The sequence below is a fragment of the Papilio machaon genome, chromosome 17 (genome assembly GCF_912999745.1).
Source record: "Papilio machaon chromosome 17, ilPapMach1.1, whole genome shotgun sequence".
NCBI classification, from domain to species: domain Eukaryota; kingdom Metazoa; phylum Arthropoda; class Insecta; order Lepidoptera; family Papilionidae; genus Papilio; species Papilio machaon.
The window spans coordinates 4,578,283-4,602,239 of NC_060002.1; the positions used below are offsets into that span (position 1 = coordinate 4,578,283).

At 32.3% G+C, this 23,957-nt stretch overlaps 5 protein-coding genes across 6 annotated transcripts; 2 read left to right on the forward strand and 3 right to left on the reverse strand.

Moving 5' to 3' along the window:
- Positions 1 to 346: 346 nt before the first annotated feature.
- On the reverse strand, positions 347 to 1,647 carry LOC106721584 (signal recognition particle 14 kDa protein). Its single transcript, XM_014516547.2, has 3 exons — positions 1,462 to 1,647; positions 1,310 to 1,382; positions 347 to 874 (listed from the first exon to the last, which is right to left on the reverse strand). The coding sequence occupies exons 1-3, from the start codon at positions 1,483 to 1,485 to the stop codon at positions 648 to 650; spliced, it is 324 nt and encodes a 107-aa protein (XP_014372033.1). The 5' UTR covers positions 1,486 to 1,647; the 3' UTR covers positions 347 to 647.
- A 389-nt stretch (positions 1,648 to 2,036) lies between these two features.
- LOC106721537 (mitochondrial amidoxime-reducing component 1) lies at positions 2,037 to 5,636 on the forward strand. The gene is made up of 8 exons (XM_014516496.2): positions 2,037 to 2,203; positions 2,930 to 3,152; positions 3,401 to 3,545; positions 3,886 to 3,980; positions 4,183 to 4,294; positions 4,458 to 4,663; positions 5,274 to 5,348; positions 5,438 to 5,636. The coding sequence occupies exons 1-8, from the start codon at positions 2,191 to 2,193 to the stop codon at positions 5,568 to 5,570; spliced, it is 1,002 nt and encodes a 333-aa protein (XP_014371982.2). The 5' UTR covers positions 2,037 to 2,190; the 3' UTR covers positions 5,571 to 5,636.
- A 48-nt stretch (positions 5,637 to 5,684) lies between these two features.
- On the reverse strand, positions 5,685 to 17,035 carry LOC106721523 (DNA polymerase alpha subunit B). 2 transcript variants are annotated; one of them, XM_045681765.1, is made up of 12 exons: positions 16,891 to 17,035; positions 16,513 to 16,738; positions 16,247 to 16,292; positions 14,284 to 14,351; positions 13,431 to 13,601; positions 12,877 to 13,000; positions 12,472 to 12,596; positions 11,921 to 12,069; positions 11,055 to 11,289; positions 8,070 to 8,273; positions 6,608 to 6,791; positions 5,685 to 5,831 (listed from the first exon to the last, which is right to left on the reverse strand). In XM_045681765.1, the coding sequence occupies exons 1-12, from the start codon at positions 16,964 to 16,966 to the stop codon at positions 5,697 to 5,699; spliced, it is 1,743 nt and encodes a 580-aa protein (XP_045537721.1). In that variant the 5' UTR covers positions 16,967 to 17,035; the 3' UTR covers positions 5,685 to 5,696. The 2 variants fall into 2 exon arrangements, with proteins under 2 accessions (XP_045537721.1, XP_045537722.1); XM_045681766.1 differs by lacking the exon at positions 16,891 to 17,035 and having other exon boundaries at positions 16,247 to 16,287; positions 16,513 to 16,584.
- Positions 17,036 to 18,769: 1,734 nt separating this feature from the next.
- Positions 18,770 to 19,802, reverse strand: LOC106721583 (trafficking protein particle complex subunit 6b). Its single transcript, XM_014516546.2, has 3 exons — positions 19,573 to 19,802; positions 19,223 to 19,486; positions 18,770 to 18,994 (listed from the first exon to the last, which is right to left on the reverse strand). The coding sequence occupies exons 1-3, from the start codon at positions 19,657 to 19,659 to the stop codon at positions 18,869 to 18,871; spliced, it is 477 nt and encodes a 158-aa protein (XP_014372032.2). The 5' UTR covers positions 19,660 to 19,802; the 3' UTR covers positions 18,770 to 18,868.
- A 998-nt stretch (positions 19,803 to 20,800) lies between these two features.
- Positions 20,801 to 22,191, forward strand: LOC106721536 (protein HEXIM1). The gene has a single exon (XM_014516495.2). The coding sequence runs from the start codon at positions 20,991 to 20,993 to the stop codon at positions 21,999 to 22,001; it is 1,011 nt and encodes a 336-aa protein (XP_014371981.2). The 5' UTR covers positions 20,801 to 20,990; the 3' UTR covers positions 22,002 to 22,191.
- Positions 22,192 to 23,957: the final 1,766 nt, after the last annotated feature.

The window sequence follows — 23,957 nt, forward strand, 5'->3', positions numbered from 1 at the left end:
CACAACTTCAAACACTCTGAATAAAAAAAAAATGTACATATATCTGTACCAAATTTCAGGCGAGATTTATTTAGACATTCTGGAGATACATAACAACAAACATAGTAAGAAGCAAGAAAATAAGTAAATATAGAATGCTGCCAATCCAATAAATTGTGACCTCATAAATAATGGGAGGATTTAGAAAATCAAAATAAATAATTTTTTTATTTATTAATAACTTTTAAACACAAAAATCTATGTTCTAGTATTTCACCAGGATTCTTTTTTACCACTTACTATGTTTTAAATAAGAATTTGCCTATAGATTTTTCTTATTCCCTCAAACATACTATAACATAAACTAACTACTATTTAATAAATGGGTTATCATTCAAAAACTTATGATTTGATAGAACTGTAATATTTTATTGGAAAAAGTTATAACCTATGTTTTTTTACAAAATTAACAGCGTTGGACAGATGATAAAGGATAAACTGTGCCACTGTCACCAGCATAAGTGGACTCCAACTCTTCACTCACATGAAAGAAGAGCACAGTTCAATGGACAGTCCCGTCAGCTAACATATCACAGAGGCACATGTCATCAGTTCACATTTTCCGCACTTTATCATACATAACTTCAGTCTGTTATCAAATTAGCAACTTACTGAGCTGCGATTGCTTTTTTCTTCGGTTTCTTTAAACGTTTGAGCCCATTCACGCTAGTCTTTAGTAGATTAGTATATGCAGTGCTGAACTTTTCTACATCTTCTTGATCTACAACTGTAGATATCTTTTTGCTACTCGACTGTGCTCTTATTAAGCATTTATATTTTGGGTTTGGTACAGCCGGTGTACCATCTCTTGGATGTGGCTTAGTTCTACCATCATCTGGAAACAAACAAAATTTCAATTAATAATCAAATTTGATCCATTGCCTTTACAGCAGTGATATCAAGAAGATTGCAGTGATTTTTCTACTAATTTAATACATTTCAGATGTATTCTTTCAGCATTTCCAAAGATAAATGAAACCTTCTAGCTGAATATAATACAGTTTAGAGTTAATTTCTACCATGAACAGTCCAAACCAGTGTTTTAAAGTAAAAATTAACGGCCATTGTAATAACATAACTTACTCCCATAACCAAGAGGGGTAAGCAGAGACCACATATCTTCATTCTTTTAATAAATTGATGAAAATTTCCTCTGATAGTGTTCTACAATGACTATGTCTTGGTTGTAGTCGTTTATAACTAGAACCAATCGTTTCTAATATTATTTCATCAACTATGTATATGTTTTTATGAATTCTATAGTACTTACATCTTTTCATGGTCATTGTTACTGATCCGGATACACGAGCCTTTTGGAATAACTTTGTAAGCTCCGTCAGAAACTGTAAATTAAAAATCATTTATAAAACTTTAAGAAAACCTTAATAATTTGTTAATTAATTCAAAATATAAAGAATTTACCTCATCGTTCGTTAATAACACCATGATTGTGACGTAGTTGCAAACATAGATTTCCGTGAATATTTAGTTTATAACTATAATAAATAATTCTAATTGCACATTTTTCTGGCTTTCATTAATTAATCTTAATTTTAACTTGTACCGAAGCCGAAGACAGCTTGAATACACGTTGACTTTACGTTATGACGTTAACGTCATCTTGTCAAAATGACATTGCAGACTCATTATGTTATAGATAGCATAATATGTAACTAACTTATTTTAAAAGTAATAAATACCTGCTTTCTGCTGGTAGGTTGTGTTTATGAAATGAATCTTAAGCCAAATTAAGTTTAATTTTATCACTAATCTTTTATGTTCCAAAGCATATCTTAATATGGGTAGAATGGAAAAAAGTGAAGTTTAAAGTAAGTTTCTGCTTCTGCGTACTTATCTTTCGTAACTTTTGTTTTCTTGTCGTCTTCATCAGTATTTATTTAATAAAAGGTATTGATTAAATACTCTTTGCTTGATGTCAGAAAGCTATACAATATTTATCAGCAGCGTACAATTCGTACCTCGTACAAATGATTGATAAAAGTTAAAAGGTAATATAAGGCAACAGTGTAACAGCAACCTTATTGTTAGGTAAGTAACTTATGTTTTGATAATTTGCTACTTGGCGATTTGTATTTAATACATCGTGTATCATAGTGTAGTGTCGTTTGGTCACTTCACTCACTGCATATCATGTCTGATAAAGGTAGGTACAATTCATTTTAAAATAATTATCTTAAACTTATCTAGAGTTTAAAAAAGTAAAGATTCTGTACTTGTAAAAATTACACTACTTCACATAGTCGTGTTTGTATTTGTACTTCATATTTGTATATTGACCTTGAAAAAAAACAAATAAAACATTGGAACTTTCCAACATTATATAAAACGAATTTTAATAAAAAAATCTCAATTAGTGTTTTGAGTATTTTTGCTATGGTCATTTTTGCATTGATATTATAAACCAGAAAGTCTTTCTATGCCGCTATATTTTTTTGCTATTACCCTCATTTATTCGAGATCTTGCGTTCACATTCGTAAAAAAAATATTTAACGAATTTAATCACCTGTTATTTTTCATATAAATAGCAACCTAATTGTCTACATAATAACTTCGACATGTGATTACAACTTGAGGTATTAATTTACTCGTACAATCGTAAAGAAAATGTTATGTAACTAAAATGTATATTGAAATAAGATATTCAACAGTTTTCACTCTGCAAATGCACGATGAAAGTAATAGTAATTAGTGTAGTAACTGTACAGTAAAATTAAATGCAATACTTTTAATGACATATGTTACATATTGAGAAGTTGTTTTTAAAAATATAAACAACTAACTAAATAAAATGATAACCTCTTCATTTCTACTGATTGTTAACTTCATTATTAATAAACACATGAACACATTATGACGTCGAACTTTTAGGTCTTCTTGTGACTGCGGCGGGGACAGCGTGCGCTCTCGGCGCTGCTTACTACGCTTATAATGTTTATAAAGAGACAAAGAAACCAAAGTTGCCTGAAAAATGGAAACAAGTCGGTACACTCAAAGAAATTTATGTGTACCCGATTAAATCTTGCGGACCCGTACTTTTGAACCAGGTGGAATGCAGTACACTCGGTCCAAAAGATGGATGGTTGAGCGACAGGTATTTTTTTTAATAATTATAATCCAATCATGTATCGACTGTACATGATTTTATTCATTTGTGGTCTACGATGCAATGTAATTAAATAACATAACAACGATAGTCCATTGTTACATCTGTATTTACGATGCTATCTCTCATTCTTTTTCAAAAAGAAAACAAAGATAGCAATAGAGTTTATGTTACGCCATTTTTAATACGCTTAACTATGGATACTGGCAGCTAAATTATCCATTTTTTTCTTACAGAGTTCTGATGTTAGTAGACGAAAATTATAACTTTATAACGGCGCGTGCGCTCCCTGAGCTGCTCCTGGTGTATCCCCAAGTGAAGAGTTCCGTGCTCAGCTTGAAGCACGTCGACATGGAGCCATTACATGTTAACTTGGCAGAAGTAACTAAATTATCTAATTTATAAATGTTATAAAAAAAAAGTCGAATTGATAATCTCCTTCTTTTTGAAGTCGACTAAAAAGTAGCTTTTCGTGACCTCTAGCTTCTTATTCTGCTTATCCACGAAACGGATTAAAATACGGTTAACATCACCATATTTTAATTATTCAGGATGGTTTATACCTAAAGTTTGGTATATATCGATGAAGAGCGTATTTCTGAACGCCTTATAATTAACCTTTATTGGACGTTAAAATGATATAAAATTGATGTATGAAAGAATTTTCTTTCAATAGCCACTTTTTTAATATAACTATAATTTAGAATACACTTGTCTTTAGGTTATAGAACTGCAGACACCAAAAACTGCCAAGGTCTGGGGTACTGCGGTTCCAGTTTATGATTGTGGCTATGAACCCAGCGAATGGTTTTCGAGGTAAAATTTTTAATTATGGTAGGGTTAATTAAAAAATTAAAACATTTGGAGTTATTACTTTATTTTGGCAAAATAAAATAATTAACATTTAATGTGAATTTACGATTTTTGTCCAATTAAAAAAGAGAACAGCGCCATCTAGTTAGAATTTTAAAGATTCTAGTTTTTATTACGGTAATTATATAAATAATTATACTTTCAGGTTATTAAATAGTTCCGCGAACAACTTCAGGCTGGTGTACTACGCATCGCAGAAGTCACGTGACCTAAGACCATTGCAAAATAGTTTCTACAAGTTCACTAAAAATGATACGGTAAATATAACACTAAGCGTGGGTTGCTGAGATCAAAATCTCCGTTTAAAACATATTATCTATGTTTTATACAAAGATTTTTGTCTCAGAAACCCACGATAACACGGCTATTTTTTAACATAATTCTTTGTTATTATATGGTTTTAACTATTTCTTTTGTTAGGGCGCTTTACCCGATGAAGTACCTTTCAATTTAATTAACGAAGCATCCGTTAACGAATTGAACAGCCGCTTGAAAGATTGTCAGGTGACTGTACGTAACTTCAGACCTAATTTCGTCCTTTCTGGCGCCGAACCGTACGCCGAGGATACTTGGAAATATATAAAGATCGGTGAAAATGTTTTTGAAATAATAAAACCATGCACCAGGTGAGTCAGATTCAATCCATCGTATATACAGTACTATATTAAGATGCATTCACATCTAACGAATGCGCAACAACGCGAGTTCTGTTTCACATTCGCCAAATGTGAATGCACCCTTAGATGTAATAATCTATATATATAAAAGAAAGTCGTGTTAGTTACACTATTTATAACTCAAGAACGGCTGAATCGATTTGTCTGAAAATTGGTGGGCAGGTAGCTTAGAACCAGGAAACGGACATAAGATAATTTTTACCCCGTTTTCTATTTTTTATTCCGCGCGGACGGAGTCGCGGGTAAAAGCTAGTTGTATATAAAAGTAATGACTTTATTAATCGACACGTTAAGGTGAATATACACTAGAGCATTTTCTCAAGCATTTCTATGTAATGTAACGTTTTAACGAATATGATACAGGTAAAAGCATAGTTTCCAAAACACGTCTGGTTCGTGAAAGGGTGATACACAACAACATATAGGGCGGCTCGTTGTTTTGTTACAAGTAAATGCTCTAATCTATACCCACCTTTATGCTTATTGATAACTTATCGGATTTAGTAATAACTTGATAAGTTGAATTCTTTATGTATTAAATGTTAAATTATTTTTTCAGATGCGTTTTGACCACTATAGACCCGGAGACCGGCGTACGAAACTCAAAAGCTGAACCTTTGGAGACACTGAAATCGTAAGCTATTTATTAAAATCGAGAACCTACTAATTGTAGATCATTTGTTCAATATTCTAAGGATTTCAATTATCCTTTATTTTTTATAGATATCGGCAAGTAACTGATCCTGAGGAGCGCAGAGCTACAGGTAACTCTCCGCGCATGGGTTTACAGATGGCGCTGCGGTCACCACCCGGACAACTCGTGTCTTTAAACGATCCTATTTACATCCCACAGTGATAATATTCTAAAATCTGTTTAATATTTTTTTTATAATCTAACGGGCTTTTTTAATCCTTTATTAAAATGAAAATTATTGGGAAAATAAAATAAAAGATTTTGAAAAAAGTGCTTGTTTATTTTGTTTTAAATACGAACAATTTGTGCGGCAATTTTTTTCGGTAAATCTCCGCTGTCAGTAATAAGTATTCTTGAGAATGTGCCACCGCCAGTACCTTTTGTTAAATGTTCAGGATTCACAACAACACATCCATTCACGTCCTACAAACAAGAAAACATGTACATATACAGTTACTAGCTATCGCCCGTGACTCCTTCCATGCGGAATTTAAAAAAAAACTTAGTAGCTTATATGTTCTTTCAAACTATGTTCTACATCTGTGCAAAATATCATCATCTGTTGAGCCGTTCCGGAGATATCTTCAAACAAACAACAAAACAGAGAACAGAATAGAATGTTTGTTTGAAGGTATCTCCAGAACGGATCAACAGATCTGGATGAAATTTGGCATGCATATAGAAACATAGTCTAGACGAACACACAGGCTACTAATTAAGTTTTTTTATATTGTGCGGACGGAGTCGGGAGAGACAGCTAGTTTATAATATTGGTAAGAAGTAAGTTCAGCTCTAGGTAATTTTAATATATTTACGTAAGCAAACAAACTCTTAACTCGAAATTAGTATTACTATCAAATAAAACGATGCCATATTACGATCATGAAAGCGAGACAGACAGTCAGAGTAACTTTCGTATTTATAATATTAGTAAGGATCACTAAGGTCTATAATGCGACAAACTCTAGTCTAGTGGAAAAAAATATACAAAAAAAGAAAATTAAGAGGTGTCAAGGGACACCCAGATGAAACGAAGTTCCTATGAATTTTCGTCATATATTGTCACGTCGTTGCCATGGTTACTATAGCAAAAAGTGTCGTGACAACTTTTCGTAAGAATTTTTTCCGTCTAGCCTCCTTTCACAACGCGCGATAAGGAACTTCGTTCCAATACTACAATTCAGAGGCTTCTCCTGTACCTTAATAAAATATCTGAAGTTAGATGGCAGCACCAGTACATGCGGTGTGCAAGGTAGCTGCGCGTGCGCCGCCCACAGCGCTGCGTCCAGACAAAGTCCTGGAGGCGGCGGCCACAGCGGGTAGTACGTTCGCTGCATTACCACATGATTTGCTAAACGAGCAAGCTTGTCACCGCCCATGCCCCTACGGAGGGAATTTTTTTTACAAGGTTTTCTTGTTACATTTAATGTACATTTTTTATTATTTTTACTCTCATGCGACAATAATCTGAGGCATACAAAAAACATTTACTTCAATACAAAATAGCTAATTTTTGTAGGTATTTTTCATATTCTACACTAGTGATGTAACGAATGTTGGATTTTTCACATTCGCGAATGCGAATGCGAATGCGAATATTCATCTTCAATATTCGCGAATGCGAATGCGAATGCGAATGTTAAATTTCAAATAAAGCGCGCGCAAAATGTTTGACATTTCGTGTCGGCCATGTTTAAATTGAACATAGCCGAGCCGATACAGGTTGAATGAACGAAGTTAGTCACAGAAAGTTCATTCGAAAAGTATTGTTTTGATTTGAGGTTAGTTTGGTGTTATTGCATTTCCCAAATTTAACCCAATTTTAAATAGAAATAAATATTTTTTGTTTTTGTAAAAAGCTTATTTACAAATAGTCAAGTATTCATTATTTGATTTTTTAAGTTTATATTTCATTATCATATTTAATTCTTAGAAAATATATAGTGGGATGGAAAAATATATAATTAAAGCCAAAAAGGTTATAAATTAATATTATACTTGGATTTGATTGGATCTCTGAAGTTCTGTTTTCACAAAAGATACTTGAATTTAGAATTAGATTTTTTTCAAAATATATGTAAGGCATGGACATTCATTATTTTTTCTGTGGTGGAGTTAAGTTGTGATTTTGTTAATATTTTAATTAGACTAACAAGAACAAAAGAGAAAGTGTTTCTAATTTAGTTGCTTACCAAAACTGTTCCATAATAATTTTTTTTAATTCAAGTATGGTTAAATAAAAATATATAAATCTTATCAGTTGTGTTATCATTTCATATGCAACCATATAATAATTTCCTTTTTGTTTGTTAAATACATTCGCTAAATATTCGCATCGTTTTTTGCGAATAGGAATGCGAATGCGAATATCGAAAAATATGCGAATATTGGCGAATGCGAATGCGAATGCGAATATTCGTTACATCACTATTCTACACTTAAAGAAAAATTCATTATATATAAATACTAGCTTTTACCCGCGTCTCCGTCCGCGCGGAATAAAAAAATAGAAAGCGGGGTAAAAATTATCCTATGTCCGTTTCCTGGTTCTAAGCTACCTGCCCACCAATTTTCAGTCAAATCGATTCAGCCGTTCTTGAGTTATAAATAGTGTAACTAACACGACTTTCTTTTATATATATAGATTAGTTATATACTCACAGTGATATTTCCTCTTGGCTTATGTGCATTAATATATCAGTACTGGTGACACCTATGATGATACCATTGACATTCAATGTACAAGGGTCAGGCAGGAAGTGGACATTTGTATGTCTCTTGCGGCTGCAGTATGGTGGTGTGGGGAACATGTTCACATGGAACACATCCTTGGAGCTTGATACTATGTATACTTTTGTGTATGGGCTGAAATTAATAATATCTAATATATAAAATTCTCGTGTCACAGTTTTCGTCACCGTACTCCTCCGAAACGGCTTGACCGATTCTCATGAAATTTTGTGAGCATATTCAGTAGGTCTGAGAATCGGCCAACATCTATTTTTCATTTTTTTTTTACTGCGCGCGGACGGAGTCGCGGGCGACAGCTAGTTTATTCATACGATTTATAAATGTGGGCAAAATACCACAAATAAACATGTTATAGTTTTTTTTCTGGATATAAATTCTAATTTTTTGGTAAAATATAAGTGTTTTATGACCCTATTTCCCGCAATATGTCTTACTGACCAGTAAAGACTGAGTTCATCAGTTAGCCTAAATAAGTATTATCTAAGATGACAAGTTTCAACTATATCATCATCAGCTCAGCTCACTATACGTCCCCACTGCAGGGCTCGAAGTCTACCGTAAGTAAAAGGTGACTAGGCCATAGTCAACCACGCTGGCCAAGTGCGGGTCAGCTGACTGCATACTGACAATTTCTTTTCAGATATCGATGGTTTTCTGACGCAACCTCGTATCTCAGAAATCACTACTTTTCAGGAAAGACAAAAAACGTTTTATAATGAAATTTTTAATTTTTTTTAACAATTTTTTTTTCTAATTTTAAAAACATTCAATCTTTTGACAAATTTTTGAGTTAAATATAGTATTAAAAAAAATTAATCATTGTTTTTTCTTTTATTTTCTGAGATACGTGTTTGTCGCAGAGAAAAAAACGTAACATACGTGATTGCGTAATATCTTTTTCAAATAAGGATACATGAATAAAAAATTTTTAATTATTTTATTTTAAGAACAGATCATTTGCACAGCTTGGACATCTACAGTGAAAGCCTTGATCTCTCCAGCAATAGCCTTTGTTTTATCCTGGTCTTTTTCATCTCGAGCACGGTCTTTTTCTTTACATGCTTATTGTACTCTTCTGTTGATATATTTTTAAATGCAAATCATGTGTCGCAGAAGTCTTTTCGCGGTTGGAAAATCTCAATATTCATCGATTGCATTTTTGTAACTAAAAATCCATAGCTAGATACTTCACTATCTGGGATATTTAGCTCTTTCATAGATTTTAAAAAATCACGGTAAATGTCTTGAGCAGACTTATATAAATTGTCTAAATATAACTTGGATGTATCTTTTCGACAATAGTGAGACTCCATCTTGGGTAATTTATTTAAAAAAATCTCTACGTGTGATAGCTTCCCCTTGATTAGCTTTGATTCTTTTCTAGTATTCTTTGATTTATTTATTTTTAACAAACCAAAATCACTACTTTTTTTACCCAGTTTAGAACTGTCAGTTTGATTCAAAACTATTGAATTTGATAAATTTAATAATCCATGTGATGACATTGATTGATCTGAATCTACTACAAATAAGCCCGTAGATTCATCTAAGTGCATATTTATAAATAAACTAGAATCAACATTCTCCTCTTCGTCTTCGTTCACTGATGTACATTCGAGAGGAATTAAAATTCCAGTAGTTTCATCAAGCACCATTACTACTTCGTGATTTTTACTTTCATTATTATTTCGATCTTTATCTGATATTGTTTTTTCGTTTGTTGAATTTGGCTCGTCGGATGACATATTATTTAACTCTAATAAATAACAAATTAAATTTTTTAATTTCATGCCAGTGTGTCAGTGATAGGTTAGAATTGATAATTGTTTAATTTTTTTTTACTTACTTTGATACTTTTTTTCACTATAATTAAAAATGTATTTATTAACTATTGTTTATTCACTTTGAATAACAATTCAATTTACTGAAAGATATTTAAAGTAATAATAAAGTTTTTATTAATAAAATTGGACCAAATAACATTGCTGAGAGATTTTTTTTTTTGCGACTGAGTTGTCACTGTTTGCCTTGAAGAGGCATTTACAGCTTCACCGGGCTTGAGGTGGCCGGGCACAGATGACGCTTAGCCTAAACCTCATTTATGAGTAACTGGGCTCGAGGGCTCCCTCAGGAGCCTCGGCTCGGGCTGTTACTTCGTTATTATTACCGGATTGGGAGGTCACCGAGCTCTTAGGTCGCTTCGGTGGACGCTCCATGGAGTGACTGGGCGCAAGGGCCCCCGAGAGGGGACCTCGGCTTGGGCTGTCACTCATTACGCGTTTAGCATTCCGATTCAAGGGTGCCCGAGAGGGCCGAACCTCGGCTTGATCGGTTGCTATTATCTGATTGCTATTATTAATACAGCTAACATTACTACCACTTCGGAAAGCGTTAGCGCTGGGAGAAGAAGTGGCGGAAGAAACTCCAGCAACGCTTCTACTGTTAATAGGAGAAAAAGAGAGAACTTGTTTATAAATGCGCCATCTTGTATTTCAAGATACGAGGTTGCGCTTGACACATTTTTTTGAACTGAGATACGAGATTGTATTTTTTTAAATAAAAAAAAAATTGAATGAATATTTTTATTTATAACTTTACAGATCTATGCGGCTATATTTATTGATTAATTTTCCGATTAAATCTCAAAATCGTCAAAAATCGAGTTACGAGGTTGCGTCAGAAAACCATCGATATGTATATGTGCAGGTTGCATTACAATCACAGTTTTCCTTCGTCGTAAGAACGTCGGATAAATGTACATATGTAAATCGAAAAACACATTGGTACATGGCGGGATTTGAACCCAGGAATTGTAATTTACAGGTCAAGTGCTTAACCTCTGTGCAATAGACGCTCTAAATATATATATAAAATCACAAATAATAATAATCTAACCTTGTTGTATTCAATTCTCCTAAACTATCCATCAATTTGTCAAAAAAACTTTTATATGTTTCGGCCATTGTGTTATCCTTGACTTTAATGTGGTCACAATCCATGAATGGTCCAGTCATTATCACAACATGTGGTCTATGATTACCAACATATGTTATAAAATCCTTCAATGGTTCATAACTCATATTATCAGAAGTGGTATAAGGTCCAGCCACCACTAACATTGATAAGGGACCTAAAAATTTAAATGGAAGATTAATCAGTTATATAAATTAATTTAGTTTGCACAAATAACAGTTAAGTTTCTTACAAATACCTCCACTTCCATGATACTAACATCTTCAGTGTCACTGACTCACCTTATGTCATATAATAGTTGGAATACATAAAGATGTGTTATTTGATTCATATTATGTCTGGGGGTTTATTTTATTTATAGGTATTTTTTTTATATCATAAGGTGGCAAACGAGCAAACGAATTCGCCGCAATAGCGAGGCGACCGTTGCCCATTGTCATCCGCAAATGCAGATGCGTTGCCTACATTTAATCAACGGAGAAGGGGACGCACAGAGAGATATTTCTCCTTCCTATGCGTCCCCTCTTCCGCCAAATCCACTTCCCCTGCCCATCCTTTCCTAATAAGAAAAGGGTATGAAGGGAAAGAGGACTAAAATTAGGTCTCCGGTACCACACTCATCAAACGAAACGCGGAATTGCTTCCACTTGATGCCTGTCTGCTGTGTGGTCGTGGTATTGCACTGGTGGAGCCGGCCAATTCGTGCACTCAACAAATATTGTTGTTGCCTAATCTACCACTGTAATCCCTATAGCTATATTAGGAATGTACAATAAAACTTGAATAACCTTTCAAAGTATTCATCATATCAGATTTGGGGTTTGGTATTGGTTGAGCAGCATCGCAGTACACATCTTGCGGGATAAACTTGTCACCGCGCGGGTTGAGGCCACGCATCACCACCACTTGTCCGGGGAACAACGAATATTGTTTCAAACTGTTGAACAAACACAATTTAAACCATCAGCGTAAATCATTGCACAGCTGATCATGCATCACTGGCTTTTTCCTTTCTATTCGACTTAGCTTAACTTTATTTTTTACGTGTTAAAAACACACTGAAATAGAATTAATAGACTGTGTATAGATATTTTAATCTGTTTAAATTAATTAATTAACTAGCAGTCGCCCGCGGCTTCGTCAGCGCATAAAAGTAGCCTATAATGAACCCGCGTCTACAGTCAAAATAGGTCCTTCCGTTCTGGAGATTAACCGGAACAAACGCGGCCTTGCTCACAGACAGACATTGTTTTTCGTTTGATACTACATACAGACACTCAAATTTTATTAATATATATAGAGTATAGATGACGTATGAGTTCGGGTTAGTATTTCTTACCTATCCATATCAACAGTAACAGCTTGGCTGAGAGAGGCTTCCCATGTGCCTTGCAGAACAACGCTCTTCGAGTTCAATCTGGCGTCAGCGTCGCATTCTATTCGCCCGGCCACTAACACTTCTGTCTAAAATTATATTTTTTTTTATTAAAAATACTTTTTACGGCTATTACGAAGATATTACATGGCTGAGTAAAAGAGATTAATATGATGCTTGCGCTATCGTTTCTTTCCTCTACTTTCTTTTTAATCTTTTCATGTAATGAATTGTGCGTAAACTTGAAACAATTTTTCCGGAAAATTAACTTTAAAGCATTTTCAAAAAAATTATTTAATATTTAAATCTATTTCGCATGATATGAATTGAATAACGTTTATTTTTGATTGAAAATAAAAAATAACATGCCTGTGATTTTTGTTTCACTGAGGTAGTTTCTGTGAGGCCGGCTTTCTTCAAAATACATTGTGAGACATATTGAATATGATTATCGAATGTACTTGCTTTTTCATGTAAGAGTTCAAAACCAAACCTAAAAAACATAATAATTTTGAAAAATATTACACAATATCAGACAAATTAAAAAGTTTGAGTTTTGAGTCAGGCAAACCTTAGCGTAGATTTAGTACAAGAAATCTACACTAAGCATCTATTAAAGTAAAAATTAACACTGAGTGCAGCACTTAGAATTAATTCAACCCCATAATTGTTTACAGAAATTTATAGTAAATAGGCTGCAAATAAAATATTTTCGATCAATTGTCCCACATTCATGTGGCAGTAACAAGTTGCAACATTATCTAACCGTAGAGTTCCACTGCAGTAGAATTTGCATTAGTACATTTTGTCATCCCTCACATTCTCATTGAATAAACAGAGACAATGATATGTATTTAGTGCCACGGCAGTGGAATTCTAAGTTAACATTGACACGCAAGTTATCAATTGCATGTACTACTTACATAGCTTTCGTATACATATCACCATCTTCATTAGGCACTTGAGTGATACAAAGGTCCAATATATCATTAGGTCCGTTAGCTTTGGCGAGCGCTTGTAGGATCTTATCTTCGCCGAATGAATGGACAACTGTTCCCGGGTTTGCCCTCGATGCATATTTAGCCGAATTGCCGCTAAAATATTGAACAAATGTTCACCTCCTTTCATTTCAGAGAACATAGAACTTTTTTTGTATTTTGTTAACCTTTATATTATGTACTTCAAGTATTTAAATATAGTATTTTATACATTGGAATTATGTCGAAATTACATGAACAATAGCAAATAAAAGTTATTGATGTAGCAACAAAATTTTAATTCCTAATTGCATTTTTATATTAACTGACATAAAATCTGATGAAGTCTAAAGGTTGAAAACCCTGCTCGTTGTTGGGTAAAATAACTACCCTTAGCCTTTACTAAAATCTAGTAGTAATTCTAACTCTGTATCAAAATGTAGTTTTATTTTTATCTTGTATTCTTGCAATCAGTCGGGTAGGAGATAGTAGGTGTGGTTCAGTGTTTGAGTACCGATAGTGGTTTACCACAAATAATACTAAGAATTGACGGAAATAGGTAAAAAGTTGTCTGCCGTTATTTTTTAATAATAAAAATTATACTAATCAGGCAAAGTTTCTAATGATGGAAAAGTTATTTAATCACTTTTCAAGCATTTGTTTGCAACATATATTAAAAAGTTTTGTACCTAAGTTTAAGGAAAGGAACATAAAGAACTTTAATTGTTATTAAGATTAACTGCCAATTTCTGAGGGTTTTTTATTTTATTTAAATGCTTCCTATATTAAAAATACTTACACAACAGGTGAGTATGTTGCTGGTTGTAATTCTTGAGTTGTTACCACTTCTGTTTCTATTTTTACTCTCTGGAATTTAAAATTATCAATAATTGTGATGAATATATTTTTTTATATTGATATAAAAAAAACCCACCACAATATTTTTTGTGGGTAGAAAAATAAAACAAGCTATAATTTGAATTAACAAGTAATGACAGTTCTTTACGAAAAATTCTTAACAATTGCCAAATTCAAATGATACAAAAATACAAATATTGTACATAATATTCTAGTATAGTACTAATGTGCCAAACTATACAATGCTCCCAAATGTCATTAAAAATAAAAACTATTTGTAAAATTTTTATTTAACCCTGAAACACAAAACATTGTATAATTTGTGTAGAAATTTTACTACACTATTTCACTTAAAAACAAATAACTTTTTATATAACTTTCCAGAAACCATAAGCCTCCATATTCATTGAAACGGAGAGATAATAAACTTTAAATTGAATACACAGTGATACATTTAATATCATTGTCACAATCTAATCTCATAGATGACTGTCTTTGGATTTTTTAACACTCTCAGTACCACAGAGTCACTCTGCATGGTCATTTTAGTGTCTTAGTGGCATTGAAAGTGTATTATGATTGAATATACTCCGTGTTGAATGAGTTGATGGCTGCAGACGAGTATGGATCTAGTCATGATTTGATAAAGACATGAACCAGAAGCAAACTCGCCCACAAATATCATCAAGTCAAGATACATAAAACAACCTGTAAAGAGTTCTATTTTTATTGATAACATTCAGTTCATAATTTATGAAGAAAATTATGACTCCTAAGTAAATAATTGTAACTCAAAATTTTGCTATTTATACATTTCTTTTTACATGACATTACAATTTCGTTTATTTAAAAGTGTGATATAAAATTGATATTGATATTGCTTGGCTTTTGTCTGTTTTTTTTTTCTTGAAACTTTAATAATCATAATACAGTTGAACCTAGATGACTGCGAAACTTCTAGTAGCGAGTCATTATGTCCAGTCCCAATATGCAACCTTCTTGAGTTAGAGAAAAACCTCTAAAAGCAAGAAAAATATTGCAGTCCCTTGGATTCCCCCTTATTCAATGTCAATTACAATTACTATTTGAGAATAGTTGTCTTGAAAACAATTATTTCCTCAAATTAATGAGTCTTCATTCTGATTACCCATTTGGGTTATATTATTAAAAGACCTTATTAACATTTAGTAAATACTCTAATGTCTCATGTGCCAATTTAATATGCCACATAGACATGTGTAGATCAGCTCTGAGATGGTTCAAAAGTAGAGCTCATACAGGCTTGACTATTGAGCTGCGGTTGAATAACTAAATTGACAGCTTATGGCTGAATGTGATGTACTATAACTTTGCAAGCAGACAAACCAGGAGCAACCCTGTGAGTAGCAGAGACTGATCATAAATATACAGGTATAAACTAAGCTGATCTGTGAACAGTTTCAATGATCCATTTTACACATGTGAAGTGTAAGCTGATCTGAAGGTCATGAATTAAGTTGAGTTAACCATGACTAATGCCAGTATTCAGTTCTACTATAATATAATTTCTAGGTATGATACATTTATACCCCCCCCCCCCTCAACTCTGTATTGCATTCCTTGAATACAATATAAAATGTTCTGATTATAAAAGGTATATTGTCATATTCTACAGTTCTTCACAGCATATTGTTCTTGTTCTTGTGTTGGTCATTCTGCATGTACTCAATGAGTGTAGATCTAGTCACAGGTTGTAGATACTGTGCTACTAGACATATACCCATTCAGCACAAACAGATTATTGTTTTCTTGAAAAGCTATAAGTATAAAACGCGAGAAATGCTCACAAATTCAAAAGAATAAGATTAATTATATGACAAGAAATAAAAAAAAGTTATAACATATAAAAAAATTGGAAAAGTTACCTTAGGAGTGGTCGTCATATAATCCGAAAGCACTTCATTATCTGGCCTGTTCGTTAAAGAAACATTTGCGATTCTAATAAAAGATATTTGTAATAATTCAAATAAAAAGATATAAAACAATATCACAACATAACCTATAGATAAAAGTTTTGAAAGTTATCGATGTGTTATTTTTCTGCAGTAGTTAAATATACAATCTTTTAAAAGTAGCTTAAAATTTAAATTGAACATAAAACACGTGGACATTAAACATAAAAAAAGGATACTGAGTGGAAACTTGCGCCCCGTAAACCGTCAAACTTGAGCCGGTACTTGCCGCATCATTAGTGAGAGCGTTGGGCCTACTTGTTGCTTTGGAAAATTCCTTTTTCTCAAGTAATTTCAAGTTCTCCAAAGTAGGCGGACACCCATTTAAGTGAGTCAAACTGAATGCCATCCATTGCTCAATAAAAGTTTCAGCGTCAACGTTATATTCTTCACATAAACTTACACCTTGTAAGACATGAATAAAGAAACAACCTTGAACATTAATTTCTTAGCGTTGAAGTTTTACAAACAACAACTAACTTTTATTTAGAGTTTGATTTTAATACTTTAGGAGACCTCTACGTTGACAATACATAGATGAATACTACTTTACTCACATTTTGTTAATACTTCTTTCTGTATATCTATTCCTAAAAATTGAAATTGCTCAGTCACCAACTCTTCGGTAGCCATTTTCTGTAAAATTGAAAGAGCGGAGCGAATGATGGAAAGGAAGCGCGAAGGAAGTAAAACCGCCAATCAAAAAGTATAGGAACGCGAAATGTTTGGGCATAGACAATATCTTAATTTTAACGGCCATAATCTTAATACTGATTTGAATTGAATTACTTTATAAGACATTTGCTATTATGATATAATTTCATAATTATTAGAGATCTTTTAGAACCGTGCTTTGTGTGATGGAATAAGAAGTGTGAACACATTTTATCGCATCGCTAATCCATCGCTATCGCAACTAAACTTTTTCGTATAACTTCAATCCCGCTTTGGGATAAGATAAAGATAAATTAAAGATGTGGTATTTTACTATTTGCGTTTAATAACATATAGATACACTTCTACAGGGTTCGTTTATAATGTCGTTGAAATTTTAATAGCAACCATCCTGTTTGGTGCAACGACAATTAGAGGCGTAAAATAAATAAAAATATGGTTTTGACAACTATTAATAAGACAAGAATAAAACTTGAGATTTACTCCAAGAAAATCTACATTTTAAAGTATGGCATTTTTAAATAAGGCAAGTCCTTTAATTATTCTTATACGATATAAGTCTTGTAGATGATACGCTGGTTTTTCTTTCAAACACCATTTAATACATTGTTTTTTACGATAACAATTTCAAAAACGCATAATGTTATTTTATTGCTTCTTGATAGATATTTAGTTAATATTTTGATTTAATCTCGTAAAATATCGTATTTTGGTTACCTAAATTGATAATTATTTTACAGAACTTAATTTTTGCTGTTAGGTTCATTACGACTAGCAGAATAAGTAACTGTCAAACTCTTGTAAAAAAGAAAACCTTGCAGGCTAAGTTTCAGGTAATTTTTTTTGCATTTTGGAACATAAGATGGGTTGGTATGTTAACAAAGAAATCATTAAGAAATCAAAGCAACAATATTTATTTTTGCATGTTTCTTAATGACAGGTGGGTCTAGCACGAATATTTGTGACAATCGCCATCGATTGAATTTATATTGAATTTTATCGGGCGTAAAATACACCAACAATCTCATTCTAATTTTAACATAAATGACGATGACGATTTGAAGGCGATTGTAACAAATATTGGTGGTAGGTAGGCCCGCTTTTTTTGAACCTAATTACAACCCAAGTAGGTGACTGTCTATGGTTAAGTAATGTTGCCATCGTGTAATGTAAAATAAAAATAAAACAGGGTTGCTAGCATGAAAGAAGAAATTTTCTTTTTATCACAGAATTATTTTATATTTACTTATATATGAAAGACGTTAGTACTACAATAGAAAATCGAAATATCAACCGTATTTTTCTTGATCTATTAAACCTCTAGATGATATTAAACATATGCTTGACACATTTCAGTTCCAATACATTACTCTGCAAATTTTATTTTGAATGCAACTACTGTTCTTCTAACTAAACTTCTTATAAATTGTGACGTTTCAGGTAGATGATGGGAAACCAGTTTGGCTTAAAGGTGGCTTATACGATAGATTTCTGTATACCACTACTGTCACCTTATGCTGTATTGGGCTTCTTATGAATTTTATATTTTTCTTCAATCAAGCTAAACCATCTTCATGGAAAAATCCTGTTTGTTGAATATAACTATATTTTTTTTATTTCATGTTAATTTTTTCCATCTATTGTCACTTTAGGTCTTTAAAACAAATAAATAATGCATTATGTTCACCATTGTACTTTGTTAATAAATGCACAATTTAAACAATTTTTATTTAACTTCTATATAATTTTTATACAGGATGCTCTATGTAATTCTCTAAAGCAAGACACAATTTAGAAGAATATAAAAAAAATCTTTAAAGAAGTGGTTAAAGACAAATATTTTATTATATTTTACAATATCTAAGTTCTTTGAACATGTATATGAAATTTACATGATGGCATTGACTGTACCTCTGCAGTTACCACACTGTTTATACATAAGTTGGCCAGACCTCCTCTTATTAGTCCACATGTATAGGCCACATACTAGAAAAAAAGAAAAGTATTGATATTATTGACATTGGAATATTTTCTATGAGTAAAGCATATAAAAGCCATTTAGGCTCCAAAGAAAAACCAAAGATTTAACAACTAATTATGGTGAAAATCTATAAAGTTTTACATACCACCACAATTTTCATTTATTAAAGTAAACTTTTAAGGTTAATCTGTGGCACTGAATGTGTTAATATAAATATATAGCTTATATCTTACCCTTGGTGCAAATTCTAAGTACTGTTGACTGTTTGATAAGTTTGTAAGAAAACGAAAAGCATTGTCCTGCAGTACATAAACCCCTTGATGGTTAGTGCGTAGATTATCAATCTGCTTTTTATATATACAAGTCCAGAAATCTGTGCAAATGAACTTCATTGTGTCTAATTCGTCTTTGAATCTCGGCCATTCTCTAGTCAGCCTCTCCATTATTTTATAACCAGCAGCAAAACCTATATACTCAACAAGAGACAAGTCCACTTCCTGTACAAAAAAACATATTATAGGCCTTATTATTTGAAAAGAAAAAACAAAAATAATCTTGACAGATAGAAAGTTTAAGTACTTACTTTACTTCCATTTGTAGTTTTTGAATCTTCAAGAACGTAGTTAATAATTTCTGAATGTAACAATTCAAACACAATGTCATCAGCCATTATTTAATACGGCTTATATACTAAGATGAGTGCCGTAATTGTGTCTTTATATTATGTGTGCAAATTCATAAAATAACTAAGCAATTAATCTCATATTTTTTTAATGAACTGGACCTACAATAAATATGATTAGATGTACAAAATCAATAGATTGACATCCTTACATTTTTCATGACAATGACGTTTAATAATATTACAACTGTCAAGTATCATCTGTAGTCAAATAGAAAATAGACAATTTTAAAATTGCCAGCTTATGTGGTCGAACACTAACTTGCGCCGCACAATAGGTGATATTTGAGCTTTCTTTTTATTTTCAGCTGATTTTTCGAATATTTCCTTTTTGCTTTAATGTGTTATAACCTAAAATTTATTGAATATTGATGCGTGCGGCACTAGTGGATTTTTTTCCTGATAATTCTGCTATCGCACGATTGCGCCGTATTTCCTCATAAATGATTTTCTACTATTTATTTTGATTTTTTGGGGTGAGAAAACTGCGAGTTGTTTCTTTTACTACATAGGCGAAAGCTAAGAAAGAATTTTACAAAATTCATTTTTATAGGATAAATCCTAATTCCTTTCTAAAAAGTGTTTCTGAATGTCTAATTTGGACAATTTTAATAAAATATCATCCGAATTGTACAACTATTGTCATGGGTATTTCAAGCAAAATTGATGACCTGCAGATCAGCTCTGGGTTTACATGTTAAAGGAGATCATTGAACCAGTTTGCAGTTTAGATCGATTTGTGCCTGCATAGTGATGATTTGTGTTCCGAACTGCGACTTACAAGTCACCAGATAGCATCGCGAAGAACCGTGAGCTGCGTATTTAATTGTTCAGCCGCAGATCAATGGTTCATGTCTATGTGACCTGAACTTTATACCGGTTCATAGTTGATTTACACACTTAGTACCTAGTACACAAGCAATTTATATGATTAGCACTGCCATCATTTTTCTACATTCGATCTCGTAATAATTTAGAAAATAGTGGATAATTTTCTTAGAATCGTTTTAAAGAATTAACTAATTACATAATATCATGTTGAACTAATGATGAAACATTGTAGGCACAACTAATGTCATTTTAAGGCAACACTTGTTATAACATGTTTGCTATATAAACAGCTTTGTATACCTATGGAATGGATAAAATTTAAAAGGAAGATGGCGATTTCGCTGTTGTCGGGTTTGTGTCTCTTGTCCTTAATTGGTACTGGTTAAAATTTATATTGACTATTGTGGTTTTATTAAGTGGTAATTTTAGTGAGAAAGTGCGATTTACTTGAAATAAAAGTTGGAATCTGAAATTTTTCGGGACATACTATGGATGTAAATAACATCGCAGAAATAAAAGATGGCGATCCTGCCCGACCACTTTTAGTGGTTGAAGCGCCACCTATAGTTGAGGCATCAAAACCAAAGCATGAAACGAATTTCAAAAAGAAGAGAAGGCGCGGGAAAACTAAACGCAAAATTATGAAACCATTTTCAAAAGTTCCTTGGCAAGAACGTAGGAAGAACGATCAATCTAAAAGAATCAATAGATTTCGTAAAATCGTTTTGGCCAAAACTCAAGCACCGTTTAACAACAATCAGTTTCTGATGGAGATTCATAAACCTGAGCCCGAAAATAATTTTCATAATTTAAGAACACCCTCCGCGCGTACCCGAGATTCGAGCTTTAGCGTTGATTCCGAAGATAATTATTTCTTTTCACTGCCTGAAGATGAAGAGGAATATTTGACAAAAGAATTTTCCAGTGTTTACGAAGACGCACAAAGTGAACGTCTAAATAATATGTCCAAAACTGAGCTGATCGAAGAATTCCTTGTTTTACAATCTAAGTATGATAATCTTGTGAAAAGAACCGAGCGTTATAAAATTAAAGAGCCGGAATCGGACAATGCTACGATAATGGACAAAGACTCTTCTAACACAGATAGAGAAAGCATGCTGACTGATCCAGATACCTCGGAGACTTCTGCGTCTTGTTCTACCGATGAGCCTTCAATGGCGGAACTGATGCAACGCCTTAAGGAGCAAGATGAACAAATTCGCGATCTCCAAGTTGTGAATGATAAGTTGAAGGCGGAAAATGATCATTTGCGTCATCAGACACAAGGTAGTAGTGAAGATTCGGAAAGTGACAGTTCCTCCAGTTCTGACGGTGCAAGCAATTCCAGCCGATGTGACACTCCAGGCACTGATTCACCATCCACAAGTGAAGTTCTTACTAATGGAAATCAACTTGAGACAAACGGTGTACATGAGAATACTGAAGACTTTCAATCAAGCTCTCCTCTTCTTAATGGTTACCACAACCCCAGTGATTAGGAAGGGGTATATTTACTATAAAAACACGGAGATGTAAATCTATCTTGGGACAACATGGAGGATAATATAATATGTGTTTAGTTGCTTGCCTGAAATATTTAGTGACTTGTTATTGTACAAATTTTGGATAGTTTTTTTTACTGTAATAATGTAATTGTGAGATCTCATTTATTAGGATTAGTTTTTCTGTGATGTCCCTGGATATTTTGTCAGTAGTAATATTAAATTATTCAAAAATTGTATATATATTCCGAGGATAGATCTCACTTTTATATTTGTACAGTTGTATGTATTAATAATAACCATTAAGTTAATATATTTTAGTTTGTTAAGTCATTAAATGATGTGGTTATTGTTTGTTGTTGAAATATTTAAATTCTTATTGTAAAACCAAATTGGATGTGACAAATAATTTTAAAACTTTATTTTTAATGTTTAGGTTTAAATATGTATTGATATCAACTACAACTTTTATATGTAATTAACATAGTTTACAAGATTGACATGAAAATTAAGCAGGAACTATACTGAAATACATTTTTTAAAGTATCAGAGTACAATTACTCTGATACTTAAAAAAAAAATAGTTCATGTACCTATGCATGTCATGGTAAATTTGAAATCTAAATCTATATATATAAAAGAAAGTTGTGTTAGTTACACTATTTATAATTCAAGAACAGCTGTACCAATTTGGCTGAAAATTAGTAACAAGGTAGCTTAGAACCAGGAGGCAAACAAAGGATACTTTTTTTTTTTATCCCATTTCCATTTTATTAATTCCGTGCGGATTGAGTTGCAGGCAAAAGCTAGTTATAAATTTTAGAAACATGATTAGTGCATTTAAAACTTTAAAAATTCCATGAACATTTATGCAATTACACCTATATGCATAATACTATTCATAATTAGATAAAAATTGCATTAAAATCTATTATAAGCAATATATGTTATAAATTGTAAGCATTAGTAGAACATTATGTGAATTTCACATCACAAGGTCATAATGAAAATGGATTTATGATAAATGTAAGTGTATTGTAGAAATATAAGTAATAAAATATGCAGCACATTAGAAAATAATGTAGTTTGAATAGTTTTTAGAATATAAACAGATCTGATTTGAAGCATGTAATCAATAACCAACCGTACAAATATAGTAAAGGTATGGCCGAGAATATGTAAACTTAATTATTATTTAATATAACTTGTTACAGGACATTCCAGTGATGAGCATGCAATATCTAAAACATTTCAATTAATAGACCTAATACCTTTCTGGATGCTTTTGTGTACCTATATTAGATGTTGAAATCATCTAAGATAAAGTTTTGTCTTGCATATGGTTTAATGTACATAAGTGTTGGATTCTTAGTTAAGTTTAAATTTTGTCTCTCTGTAAGATTTAAGAAATATAACACTTAATAATTTGTTGCCTTTTTATTTTTTATAAAGTTTATCAATATGTAAAACTGGTAATGCCACGATAATCTTAAAAAAAACACTCCATACATGTACTTTCTTTTATATCAAATAAATGGACTTAAAGTGATAGTTATTACCCAATCAAAATACCAAATGATGTCAATTCAATGGGTAAATTTGTTGTTTTGAAGTAATTTTGTCATTGGGCCTTTAATTTTAAAACATTACTCTTTATTTTTTTATAATGTATCTTTAGTGAGAATGTTTTGGGTAGATGGATGTATATTAATTACAAGGTATCTCCTAAAATGCTTCGTGGATTTTGAAATTTGGTATAGATGTAGAACATTGTAAGAACATAATATGGTCTACTAAATAAGTTGTGAATTATCCACAGACAGCATCCCAGGTGAAACGCAAAATTTTGAGTACAAGCAACTCCATAAATGCATAATTTATTTTTCAGAAGTGGATACATATTTCATATTTATTAAGCTATAATTGACAAGCAATGATAATTTGCAATATGTT

Bases quoted from the DNA above. Each gene is read 5' to 3' on its own strand.
- LOC106721584 (XM_014516547.2), bottom strand. From the start codon at position 1,485: ATGGTGTTATTAACGAACGATGAG. The intron at 1,383-1,461 runs GTAAATTCTTTA...TTTAATTTACAG, and splicing joins TGTTATTAACGAACGATGAG to TTTCTGACGGAGCTTACAAA. The intron at 875-1,309 runs GTAAGTACTATA...GTTTGTTTCCAG, and splicing joins AACAATGACCATGAAAAGAT to ATGATGGTAGAACTAAGCCA.
- LOC106721537 (XM_014516496.2), top strand. The intron at 3,546-3,885 runs GTAACTAAATTA...ACTTGTCTTTAG, and splicing joins TACATGTTAACTTGGCAGAA to GTTATAGAACTGCAGACACC. The intron at 4,295-4,457 runs GTAAATATAACA...TTCTTTTGTTAG, and splicing joins AGTTCACTAAAAATGATACG to GGCGCTTTACCCGATGAAGT.
- LOC106721523 (XM_045681765.1), bottom strand. From the start codon at position 16,966: ATGGCTACCGAAGAGTTGGTGACTGAGCAATTTCAATTTTTAGGAATA. The intron at 13,602-14,283 runs GTAAGTATTTTT...TCAATATTTTAG, and splicing joins GCAACATACTCACCTGTTGT to CGGCAATTCGGCTAAATATG. The intron at 13,001-13,430 runs GTAAGTAGTACA...TATGTTTTTTAG, and splicing joins GATATGTATACGAAAGCTAT to GTTTGGTTTTGAACTCTTAC.
- LOC106721583 (XM_014516546.2), bottom strand. From the start codon at position 19,659: ATGGCTGATGACATTGTGTTTGAATTGTTACATTCAGAAATTATTAAC. The intron at 19,487-19,572 runs GTAAGTACTTAA...TTTTTTGTACAG, and splicing joins AAACTACAAATGGAAGTAAA to GAAGTGGACTTGTCTCTTGT. The intron at 18,995-19,222 runs GTAAGATATAAG...CTTTTTTTCTAG, and splicing joins ACTTAGAATTTGCACCAAGG to TATGTGGCCTATACATGTGG.
- LOC106721536 (XM_014516495.2), top strand. From the start codon at position 20,991: ATGGATGTAAATAACATCGCAGAAATAAAAGATGGCGATCCTGCCCGA.